This window comes from Ictalurus punctatus, chromosome 14 (assembly GCF_001660625.3).
Source record: "Ictalurus punctatus breed USDA103 chromosome 14, Coco_2.0, whole genome shotgun sequence".
Taxonomy (NCBI): Eukaryota; Metazoa; Chordata; class Actinopteri; order Siluriformes; family Ictaluridae; genus Ictalurus; species Ictalurus punctatus.
Window position 1 is genome coordinate 15411295 of NC_030429.2, and position 12493 is coordinate 15423787.

Genomic DNA, 12493 nt, shown 5'->3' on the forward strand with positions numbered 1-12493 from the left:
GAAGTCTTTCCACTAGATTTTGGCTGTGGAGATTTGTGTTCATTCAGCCATGCGCATTAGGTCAGGCATTGATGTTTGGTGAGGAGGCCTGACTGCAGTCTGTGTTCCAGTTCATCCCAAAGGTGTTCAGTGGGGTTGAGGTTAGGTCTGTGTGCAGGACACTCGAGTTCTTCCACACTAACATTGGCAAACTGTGTATTTATGGACCTTGCTTTGTGCACAGGACCATTGTCATGTTGGAACAGCTTTGGCCTAGGCCCGTTAGTTCAGTGAAAAGAAATCAATGTTACAGCATACAAAAACATACTATACAAGACATTCTAGACAATTGTGTGCCAACTTTGTGGCAACAGTTATAAGAACCACATATGGGGGTGATGGTTAGGGGTCCTAATACTTTTGGCCACATAGTTTATGTAGGTATTTAACGGAACACCTGTTTAATAGTGGGTAAACTGTAATAAAATATTTTTAAAACCTCAGTGTTCAAAAGTTTTTGAACTTGATTGATAAATAAAACAAGAATATATTAACAATTCAAATAACTGACTTTATTAATAAAGTTTCTTAAAGTTATTTCCACCAAATATGGTTAAGACTGGTTAAGTTCAGTGTAGCTGCAACAGGAGTGAGATGATCTGAAATGGTTTAAAACTGAGGGAAATCTCAGAGTCAGTGACAGCAATAGGACAACCAGGACGCTCCAGCAAGTCGCAACTGGTAAAAAGAGGAGAAAACATTTAGTTGCAGTAACATCATTAACCAGAGGCCCATGTTTTGTCATTACAACCTATCTAAGAAATTGCTAAAGATTTTCAAGGACTAAATTCTTAAGAAGTAAAGAAAGGTTAAAGGACAGAAATCATAAACAAAATCATAATGCTTACTATTTGAAAAAATAACGCTAGTTAGTTAGTTACATTTATATAGCGCTTTTAAGCGCTTTACAAAGAATTTGGGGGGGGGTCTCCTCAACCACCACATCCACCTGGATGATGTGATGGCAGCCACAGTGTACCAGAACACCCAACACACACCAGCTATTAGTGGAGAGGAGAGAGTTATGTAGCCAATTCAAATAAAGGCATGGCTAATTGTCAACTTGGCACATGGCAAATTAAGAAGACAGGGAGTATTTACTTAAAACTACTTGCAATTATTAAAGAGTACTGTTTTAAGCAACCTACTTAATTAACAGACTACTCTAGACTCAGGGTTCTCAGAGTGTGGTTCGGGAAAAACAGTGGTCAGTGAAGTATATCCAGGGGGTCCATGACTTAAAAAAAAAAATAATTTATTACAGTGGGAGAAAATCATATCCAAAGTTGTTATCTATAAAAATGTTTAAATGGAATCTAAAGATACTTTTAATAAATAATGGGTTCTATGGGTGGAAAGGCTCCAATGAATAGCCAAATTTTTATTTAAATAGTGTTTTGGGGTTTTTTTATACAGCTAAAAGGGTTCCTTACTATAAGATGTTTGAAAACCCCTACTCTAGAGTGATATGGCTTAGTAGCTGATGTAGACAAAAATTGTTAGACAATGAATACTATACAGAGGGCATTTCCTGTTGATGTGAAGTAGGACTTGAAAATGACTGTGTTTCTGGTAATTGTAGTAGGAGTGCTGGGAACTTGATCTTATTTTAGTAAGCCAACTTCCTTCAAATCACTGCAAAATCCTTGAGACTGAGATGATACATGATGATAGTTGATAAATGATAGTCTTAATAGTCTGTCAAAATCTTTCAAACAATTTTCCTTTAATGAGCCATGGTTTGCCTGCATCACATACTTGGGATTGTTTAAGCCCCAATAGCTATTTATTTATGGCCGGATTTTAGTGCTAAAATATTATGTGAATGCCTCTTGGACATACACATGGAAAGAGTTCAAAGCTGCTTTTAGTTTTCAAGATTGTTTGTTGTGAATATGATCCTGTTACTGCACCCATGTACACAGACTTACTGCCAAGCCTCTCGCACTGGGAGGGAGGTAGACAGAACTGCAGCCACACTGCTTCCGTAAGACTCATACAGACGGACAACGAGGATGTTCTTCCTTCCCTCAGCCTGCAGAAGAGAGTAATGGACTCAGCACTGACAGAATGGGAAGGAAACAATTCAGACAAACACGCCTAGATACCTGTTTGATAGTTTCCACAATGACGGCTGCTGAGCTTATGCTGAACGTGCTCCAAGGACTGATGGTGTTGACGTCAGGAATCAGATGAAGCGGAAAGTTGAGGTTGTAGGCGTGTTGGATGACTGACGCATCTTGAAAAGAGCCTGAAAAGCCAGTGTGTCATGAGAGTTATGACTTTAATTGGAGAATTATTTTTAATAAATGATGAATTAGTGAATTAGTAAGGGCCCACCTTTGTGTGGCATGATTGCATATGTAAACCGATGATGTCCCATATCTGCATTGGCATCAGGTGCTTTTGGTGCTCGCAGTCTGAGGGGAGAGAAGAGGTTTAAACAAGTTTCTTAACAGGACACATGCTTCAAAGTGAGTGAACTTACAAGGATAAGGTCATGATATTCTGGTGAACAGAGTGGCCATATTTGCAGTCATTCAGAAGAGCCACGCCAAAGCCATGTTCGGAGAGATCAGCCCATTTCTGACCCCACACCTAGAGGTATGAATGAAAGAAAAATCGTGTATGGAATTTGTTAATAGCTTTGAAATTTTTATCTATGTGCTTAAAGGCGGTTAACACATAACAACAATTGTGTACTCAGCACCTCAAAGCGAGCCCAGTCCCAGGATGTGTTTCTGTGCGTAGGTCTCTGCAGGTGACCAAACTGAATCTCGTAGGTGGCACTGGAACTGCGAACCTGCACAGGAAACTCCACCTTGAGGAACTTATGTGCCTCTGCCCAATCCACCTAAAAAACATTTCTCACCACTTAAGCATGGGCTTCATGACGTCATGAGATTTGCAGTCAATAATTATAAAAAGAGTTCTGCTCTCTTCACCTGTGTGTTGAACTTGATGTAGGGACAGTTGGCATCTAGTATGACCTCTTGTGTGATGCTACTCTTCCCGCTGATGCACAGGGAGAAGGTCACACTTCCTCGCAGCCCTCCAGAGCTCAGCACGTCAGCAGGCTGTTCCACATCTATTACAGGCTTCCTGCAAACAGTGTGCGTGACATACACATTATAGGGCAGACTAGCATCACTCTTAGATGTTAGTAAGATCTGATGGGATGATATGATATGTGCTTAAAATGACCTGGTCTGAAGATGGTAGTCCATCACATCCCATGCATCCCAGTATAAAGGAATGTCATCAAACAGCACAAACTGATTTCCAAAACAGCCCTCAGAAATGGCCTCTCTATAAACCGAGTACATAATACATAAATGTTTTTCAATCTTTTTTTTCCCCCCTCGCTCTCAAAATAGAAAATGATTTATATGCAGTTGCTCCTATCACAGAGATTTTACTTAGTATGACCTCACCTGTTTGTCTGGACATGAAGCAGGGACACCAAACGGCCCATTTTGTCCAAGACGGCCTTCAAAATCCCATTGTCCATTCTGATAGTATCATCAGGCTGTAAGTGAGAGAGCCATTCATTAAAGCAGTGGTGTGGGGGTGTAAACTATTTTCTGTAATGAAAACTGTACTGCAGAACACAATACCTGCACTGTTACAGTCACAACAGATGCTGGTTCTGCAGACTCTGAGACCAGAGCTACCCCCACACTGGGGGCTTTCACCAAGACTGAGGAAAACAGAGCAGTTAAACTTTATTATTCAGCCCTACCTGCTGTCATTCTAAGTCTATTGTCATTATCATCATGTGAAAAAAATATGCCTTTATCTAAAGGACCCATGTGGGACAGAAGCCGGACACATTTTATGGTGAATGCTTTAAAACTTAAAAATTACCACAGCAGGAAGAAAGATAAAAGTCAATAACGATCAAAAGCCTGAACATTACTGTAAAAAAAATGGTTTGCTGACAATGCCCTGATGATGTTTGTGAAGGTGAAAACACCACAGGTTTGAGTACCTAGTTTTCTCTGAGTACCCTCTTCTGGTAGTTCTATGACTTCAGTGCGCTCCCAAGAGAGTGTGTTGAGAACTGCCGTCCTAGTGCCTGCTCCAAGCTGGGGACTAGATCTTAGCCCATCACAGGCAGAAAGCAGGAGTCTGGAGCCAGTGTTTTGAATTTCTTGATTTAAAAAACAAAACGCTTTTCTGATTTTGGTTGCATTAACAAATTAACAAATAGTCACATCAGTCTATTTTGCAATGTTAAAATGGGTATACAATTTACAGAAAATAATAGTGTACAATAATAGAGTATACAGTAGCTTATACACTACAGACGTAGATTTATATTACAGTATGGATGCTAAGAGTGGAAGGTTACCCTTATAATATTTTAGTGCATCTTCTACCACCATCTCAATGCAACTGCCAGGAATGACATCATGAAATTGGTTGAGCAGGAGAAGCCTACAAGGAAATCAGAAGACAATATGACCAGTAACCGAATGAGTCCAGGTCACTTAAAGTCTTCTGTCAAGGCTTTACCTCCATGATTTTTGAAGCTCTTTTGCTGGGTATAAGAAACCTGGGCTTTTACACAGTGCCAGGCAGCTGGCCACCTCAATATCATGCAGTAGGGCCTCACACTGACGATTCCCCAGCTTTATCTATGGCAAAAACATGCACCGTGGTCACCTTAGGTCTTGAGGAACAGAGCAAGCATCTACCTGGGAAGGAATATCAGATGTGTTCTCCTGATAGATGACCACATACCTTTGCCTGAGTAGTGTACGTGCCATTGTGCAGCTCAAGAAAGAGCTCGCCAGACCAGGTACACAGGAGTCCAGAGTCGGCCTCAAGTTCAGAAAAGAGAAGATCTGGACTGGACATTTGAACCCTGATGAATTAAACATTCAAATATTTTTATTTTTAATCAGAGCAAGGCTTGCAGTGCTCAGTGTTAATAGGCATCATTGAACACAGTCATGTCAGTTTTGTCATTCTGGTATGACTAGGCTAGAGGAAAAGGGATGTCTTTTTTTATTTTTCACTTGAACTCATGGAGCAGGAAGTGACCTGGGTAGACCATCTGAATCCTGTACGCGCTGTAAGCGGTCCAGCATGACCTGGGTTGGTCCTCCACCTCCATCACCAAAACCAAACAGTACTGCACTGTGATTTGCCCGCCCTTTGTCTTTGTTGTTCCTGAGGGTCTTGATTAGCTGTGGAATACAGTGAGAGGAATGAATCACACTGACCACTAGAGGGAACCATCATCAATAGTTTTATGGTAAATGTTCACTCACATCCTCAACTTTACCCTTCATCTCATAGGTGTCCCCGGGTGGGAAGTGAGTTAACACTTGGGATCCATCAATGCCCTCCCAAAAGAAAGTGTTATGCTGATAGAAAGAGAGTTTAATTATTCATCACATTATGATCAAGAGTGAAGTTAACTGTGTCACTGTTTACAGGTAACTTAAAAGCCATATGGTCACTATATGGTCAAAGGTATTTGGACCATCATACCCATATACAAGCCTTCCCCAAACTAGCTTTACAATTTCCCTTCACTGAAACTAAGAGACCCAAAACCTGTTCCAGCATGACAATGCCTCTGTACACAAACTGAGGTCTATTAAGACGTGGTTTGCCAAGGTTGTGGAAGATCTCAAGTGACCTGCACAGAGCCCTGACCTCAACACCACTGAACACCTTTGGGATGAATTGGAATGCTGACTGCTCCTCATCCAACTAATGCTCGTGACTAAAAATCACTACAAAATATGTTTCAAAATCTAGTGAAAAGCCTTCCCAGAAGAGTGGCGATTATTATAACAGCAAAAAATGAATTACATCTGAAATGGACTGTTAAAAAAAGCACATATGGGTGTGATGAACACTTCCAATTCTTACTGGAAATGTGTTGATAAGATTCCAGCTTAATTTCTGAGTGAGAAAGCGGGAGATACCACAGCCTTGCATTATCTGAGGGAGCTGCGCAGAATAGCCAAATGTATCAGGTAACCAGAACTGTGGGGAAATAAAAATACAGAGAGACAAAGATAGCTTCCTCAGAGTTTACAAAAAAAAAAATCAATACAGATTCATCATGAAAATGCCTGTAAGACAATCCCATGATATAAAATGGCAATTAATGTTCTCTCATAATGAAAACATCTGCTTCAGTTGGTTGTTCTAAACTTACCTCTTTGCAGTATTGTCCAAATTCTGCTTTAAAGAAGTTCTGTCCTTCTAAAAACTGCCTGACCATAGACTCTCCAGAAGGCAAGTTGCCATCCTAAATTTTAAAAAAAAACACTGCATCACTTTCTATTTTAAGCAACATCAGTCTGATATTGTGAGAAAAAGCATTATACCACACAAAGTTTTATGCCAGACACACCATACAAATAGAAGAGAAAAAAACAACAACAATGTAATCTTTGATACCAAATATGGGCTATTAACAGTAACTCTGCTTAGCATTGTGCTGCCTCACACCACCTCCATTTTCTGCTAACAGCACTTCCTGACAAGTTTTATTCTTAACTTAACAAAGGACGATTTGAATGCTGCTAAATATAGCTGCTAAATATAGTCAAAGTCTTATTACATCCACTTCAGAAGAATCTCATGTCTTTAAACACATCCTTGTTTTGTTTTTTTTGTTTTTTTTTGCAGGACATGTTATTTACATTTATTAACATGTCTGTGCTTTACGAAACTGAATAAAGTTAAATGATCACCATCTCCACCCAAGTGCCTCCAACTGGAATAAACTGTCGTTTCTGCACAAAGTGCTCAATCTGGGAGAACAGGCCTGGATACCAGCTCTTCACCCACTGAAACTGCTGCGCCTAAATGAAAAACATACAGACTAATGGGTCCTTCAGCTTTAGTCCATCCCTCTGAGGGAACCTTAAAGAACTCTACAGCAGAGGATTTCTCTTTCTGAAACGATTCAAAACAAAACCCCTTTAGAAAGTCTAGCTCCTCTAAAGCAAAGGACGTATTTAATTACCTGTGAGCAAGTAAAGATAAACTGTGGGTTCTTCTCCATCAAGCGGATTGCTGTGACCCAGCTGCGTGCACATTTTCTAATGGTCTCTTCATATGGCCACAGCCAGGCTGGGAAAAGAAAACACCAGCAACATCAAATGTGAATTGTAGTCCCCTTTTTTACCCAGCATCACCACTTATGCAGGTATGATGAAGTGAAGTTTAAAACCTGTGTCAAGGTGACAGTGGCCCATGGCATGCACAATGTGTTGGCTTTGTCCATTCCTCTGGCTGAAGAACTTTTGAGCCAGGCTGCGGGCTGAAGAGAAAGAGCTGGGATTGGCTGGGTCACATAGATTTACCATCTCATTTGCTGTAAACAAAGCCTGATATCCACGCTGGTCTCCTTCACCTAGCACCTGAGTTAAAGTAAAAAAAGATTAAGAATATAAGCCAAATGCTTTTTTTCACCATGAAAGGTCAATTCAAATATTTGAAATGTTATCCAGTTAATATGACATGACAGTTGAACAGTGTCTCTTACCTTAACAAGGTCCACAAGCATCTCAAAGTCAGTGAGAAGCTCCTGCACATCTTGATTAAAAACAACAAGCTCAGCCTTATGTAGAGTGTACTTTCTGTTCGGGTCAGGGGCCGCTATCATGGAACCCTGTCCAGCCCCGAACAATCCATTACAAGCTAATTCCACATACAGGGTCATGCTGTAACACATTCATGAAAAATCAGACTGATGAAGGGAAGAGTAAAACAAAACAACAACCATGATATCATGTCTGAGATTAGTGACCTAGGCTGATGGATGCAAGGGGCAGATATAATTTGAGAGAGAGCAAGACAAAAGGGTGGAGGTAGGGAGGTTGATGTTGCAGGCTGGTTGTTTACAATTTTATGCTCCCAAAACTTTCATTTGACTCCTAACTCTTCTTTATATTTCATCATCAGTCTGTTCTCTCCAAAATCCACATTAAAGAATCTGGTTAACAGGATCATAACTAACCTGTGGGGTTCATCCTGTTTCAGGCACTCGGTCAGGATGTAGCTCGTCTTTTCACCTTCTTTGGTCAAACCCTAACAAAAGGTTTTTGTAGGTTGCAAAAATAATCAGAGTAATGACTACTCATATTGCTAGTCTTGTTATTCCAAAATCATTTACCTGGACTGGTTCTTGTTCTCGCCATACCATTCCCTCTCCATCACTCTCCCATCTCAGATGAACCTCCTTCCCTTTCCACTCATTTGGAATTTTTAGGACTAGTCTGAACCAGCAAGTCCACCACCTGCCATAAAAATGAGCACCATTTTAAAGGTTCTCTCATTTTGGTGCCACATAAAAAAAAAAAACACTTAAAGTTCAGGGCAACCTTACGTGGTTCCAAATGCATCACCAACTTTGCAAGGCTCAAAGTTCTGCTGAACTGCCTCTGTGAATGGGATACGTTTTGCAGTCTGAAACACTGAGAGAGACTCAAGAGAACAGGTTTCTCCATAAAGTCTGAAAGTAATAAACAAACTTTTACTGGTGTCACTGCTGTAAATTAATAAAATCACAGGAGTTATCAGAAGGCCAGAGTACAGAGGACACTTAAGAACATTTTTGCAAACTTTTTTTTATTCTCTAGAGAACTTTAATTTTTATTTTATTTATCTGAAAAGCAGACTTTCATGTTATAATCCATAAATGTGAGATTTTATCAGTCATGCTGTCAATCAGAACACATGCTGAACGTTACAACATAGCAGCCATAACAAAACAAAACAAAACGAAACAAAACGAAACAAAACAAAACTAGAAATAACATTTCAACACACCTTCCCCTGAGATTACAGTCAGTGAAATACACATCAGAAATAAACTTTTCTGCCCGCTCCAGAAGAGTCCGTCTGTTTTTAAGCACCGGTCGGTGAAACATGATTGAAAACAAACTGGTTCAAATCACTGAACCGATTCCGTGCCCAGCTTAACAAATCCAAGAAAAAAAATGACGCGTGACAGATTTTACTAATCGTGATAATTATACACAGGTTAAATCGGTTCTTCAAAAGCACCTGAGATTATTATTACTATAGCAATATCCTGAGACTCAAGACTATGATCAGTGAGTCAATGATTGGCTGATGAGAAAGGTACGGAAGCCTAAAGAGGCCGTTTTTATCGTTGTTGTTGAAGACATGCGCGGTTTATGTTATTAATGTGGCTACGGGACACTGACACTCCATTGTGAAGTGATGAACTCGAAGGTTTGTTTGTTTAAACGTTAACAGGAACGAAGAACAGAGAGGCCGTCTAGCGGCGATGACGTCATCAAACAGCGCCTGAGCGCTTCAAAATAAAAGCATGGAACAGTAAATGGGTAACGTGTAACGTGCTCTCTTTAAATGCAACTTCGTAGACACAGTAAAATCAGCCAAAAAAAAAAAAAAGAGAAAAAAACACGTCCTTTTTTCAGGAGACTGTATTTTAAAGATAATTTTGTAAAATCCAAATAAGCTTTACAGATCTTTACTGGAAAGGGTTTAAACAATGTTTTTCATGCTTGTTCAATGAACCATAAACAATTATTGCACATGCACCTGTGGAACAGTCCTTCAGACACTAACAGTTTATAGACGGTGGGCAGTTAAGGTCACAGTTACAATAACTTAGGACACTAAAGAGACCTTTCTACTAACTCTGAAATACACCAGAAGAAAGATATCTAGGGTTCCTGCTCATCTCCATGAACATGCCATAGACCTGCTGCAGGGAGGCATGAGGACTGCAGATGTGGCCAGAGCAATAACTGCAATGTCTGTAATGTAAGACGCCTATGACAGTGCTACAGGGAGACAGGAAGGACAGCTGATCATCCTTGCAGTGGAAAATGACATGTAACCATGTCAACCCCAGAGGTGATCAAGAACCTTGGTGGAAGAGTGGGGTAACTCACAGCAAGTACTGACAAATCTGGTGCAGTCCATGAGGATCAGGTGCACTGTAGTGCTTAAAGCAGTGGAGACCACCAGATACTGACCGTTACTTTTAATATTGAACCCAACCCCCCTCCCCCCCTTTGTTTATTCCATTTCTTTTTGTCAAGTGTCTGTGAAACTTGTTCATTAGAGCAACATACATTTGTGTCATTTATACAACTGAGCAGTTGAGGGCTAAGGGCTCAAGGGCCCAGAAGTGGCAGCTTGGCAGTGATGAGATTTGAACTTGTCATAATGTCTTAACCACTGAGCCACCACTGACTCTGATGGTGTTGAATGTTTTTATGTTAATACAAATATTTACACATGTTAAGAAATTTTATGAAAATAATAGCAGTTGAATGTGAGAGGACGTTTCTTTTTTGTTGAGTTTAGTTATGAACTCCACTTAAGCGTGTATCATGCTTTTTCAAATTGTGTCACTTTTCGTTAGAAAAGGTGCACATTTTGAATGATTTTTAAAATTAATTCAAGGACTCACAAAAGCAACTACATTAACTTGTAACTACATAACTTGTAATTGTGAAATCATAACTTTTAAGGCTGAAGTCTAAATGGATCCCTTCCCACAGAGGTGCGCTAATAGGGTATAGAATAATTCCATCTACATTTACATTTACATTTATATTTATTAATTTAGCAGACGTGTTTATCCAAAGCGACTTACAGATGAGGAAATACAAACAAAGCGATATGTCAAGCAGAGAACAATACAAGTAGTGCTACCATGCGAGATTTATAACTGAGTTCTAGAGAAGCAAAGTGTGCAGAGTAGAGGTGTAAGAGCCAGAGTATTTTTTTTTTTTTTTTTTTTTTAATAAAGTGGGGTTGGAATTTTAGGGGTTAGTTAATCTACACTCTACGTAGTGATTTATATAATCGTTAGGAAGACATTTGGGACTTTGCCTAAAAAGAGTCAAAATACTTCAAAAGTCTGTAGAGGGCCTGACATTGGGCACTATTATACTTCCATAGGGCACTCTTTAAGTTGTTGCAAGGTCTTAAATATAAAAGTATATTTTTAGCCCAAAACTCTATAAATGGATTTTGGATTGTTGGAACTATTGATCATACATACATCATATAAGCATTGAAATAATTTTTAAAATTTGCTAATTACTATACATCTGACAAAAGTTATTATTAAAATTATAACATTGTAATTATTATATCCATCCATCCATTAATCCATCTTCTATACCGCTTATCCTTCCTTCACGGTCATGGGGAAACCTGGAGCCTATCCCAGGAAGCATCGGGCACAAGGCGGAGTACACCCTGGACAGGGTGCCAATGTAATTATTATAAAATAATAATAATTAATATATTAATTTATACTGTATATATCTCAGTTACTTCCACTATGTCTGCAGCCTTTCCAGATCTTGTGGGTCTGAGAAGATCATGGAATAGGACAAATTTTACTAATGTTTCAAACTTTTACAGGTTTCAGTTTGGCAGTTCCTCTAGTCGATGTAAGTTTCTTACCCTCTCAATATCTATAACACTGGTGATAGAATGGTGATTGGCCTATTACCAGCTCAGCAACTTATATCAATTTAATTGTTAATTTTGAATTTGGAAATCTCACTTTGAGGCTAATGGTTGGTTCTATATTTGTGAGATAAGAGTAATTTTGGGACAGAGTCATGTAATCCGTGCACTTTTATCCAGTAGCCTCAGTCTATTTAACCTTTGAAGCTCATCTTACACTTCTGGCCTTTCCATCCCCTTAAAAGTCAAGGACATCAGAAGTACATTATATCAAATACAAGAGCATACTTTGAGTTGGCAGACTGCCATCAGTGATGTACTTGAGAGCAGGACAGCTCTTCATTAGCCTACCCCATGTTCAGTGAATCATAACAACATGAAAGTTAACAGACAGTGTGACATCAGTGTATGACGTTCATGTTAAGGTCTAAGAATCTGACATGATGTCCTGCTCTAATCTCAGCTTATACATCTTATGTGAGATGCATGACTGATACTATTATGGTTGTTTATCTCCTTTAAATTTGCCACTGGATTGTAGGTAATGTCTTACACTAGATAATGACTGTTTTGCAGTGTCATGTCTTTATAAATCAGATTCTCATCATCTCTCATTCAGATTCATTTATGAGTTGAAATACAGCTTTGAACAGAACAGATGTGTGCTATACCCTGTGTTAAATCTATTTCCTAGTTTTGTAGCAAGGCCTACTGTAGCCTGCTAGTTGAGTGGCTGTAAATTTGTGTAGAATAAAAAATAAATCATGTATGCTGCTCCAGTTTTTAAGTCTGCCACTTTCCTTTAAACAAAAGTTTGCTGAAATTATAAGCATGTTCATTGAAACAATATAATAACAGTTCCACCATATATTTAACCTAAACATCATGGTGAAATTATTCTCACAAACACACGCACTTACACACACACGTACACACACACACACACACACACATACACACACACACACACACACAAATAAACATATTATCTGTC

General features: G+C 39.3%; 1 protein-coding gene across 1 annotated transcript; it reads right to left on the minus strand.

The window, feature by feature from the left end:
- Positions 1 to 529: 529 nt before the first annotated feature.
- On the minus strand, positions 530 to 9325 carry man2c1 (mannosidase, alpha, class 2C, member 1). Its single transcript, XM_017485741.3, has 26 exons — positions 8845 to 9325; positions 8402 to 8527; positions 8189 to 8312; positions 8033 to 8103; positions 7559 to 7736; positions 7244 to 7433; positions 7037 to 7143; positions 6762 to 6872; positions 6221 to 6313; positions 5929 to 6045; positions 5319 to 5414; positions 5089 to 5234; positions 4786 to 4909; positions 4558 to 4679; positions 4394 to 4479; positions 4031 to 4192; positions 3657 to 3739; positions 3474 to 3568; positions 3244 to 3348; positions 2985 to 3141; positions 2750 to 2893; positions 2528 to 2637; positions 2380 to 2459; positions 2148 to 2290; positions 1971 to 2074; positions 530 to 717 (listed from the first exon to the last, which is right to left on the minus strand). Exons 1-26 carry the CDS (start codon positions 8943 to 8945, stop codon positions 609 to 611), a joined length of 3084 nt encoding a protein of 1027 aa, XP_017341230.1. The 5' UTR covers positions 8946 to 9325; the 3' UTR covers positions 530 to 608.
- Positions 9326 to 12493: the final 3168 nt, after the last annotated feature.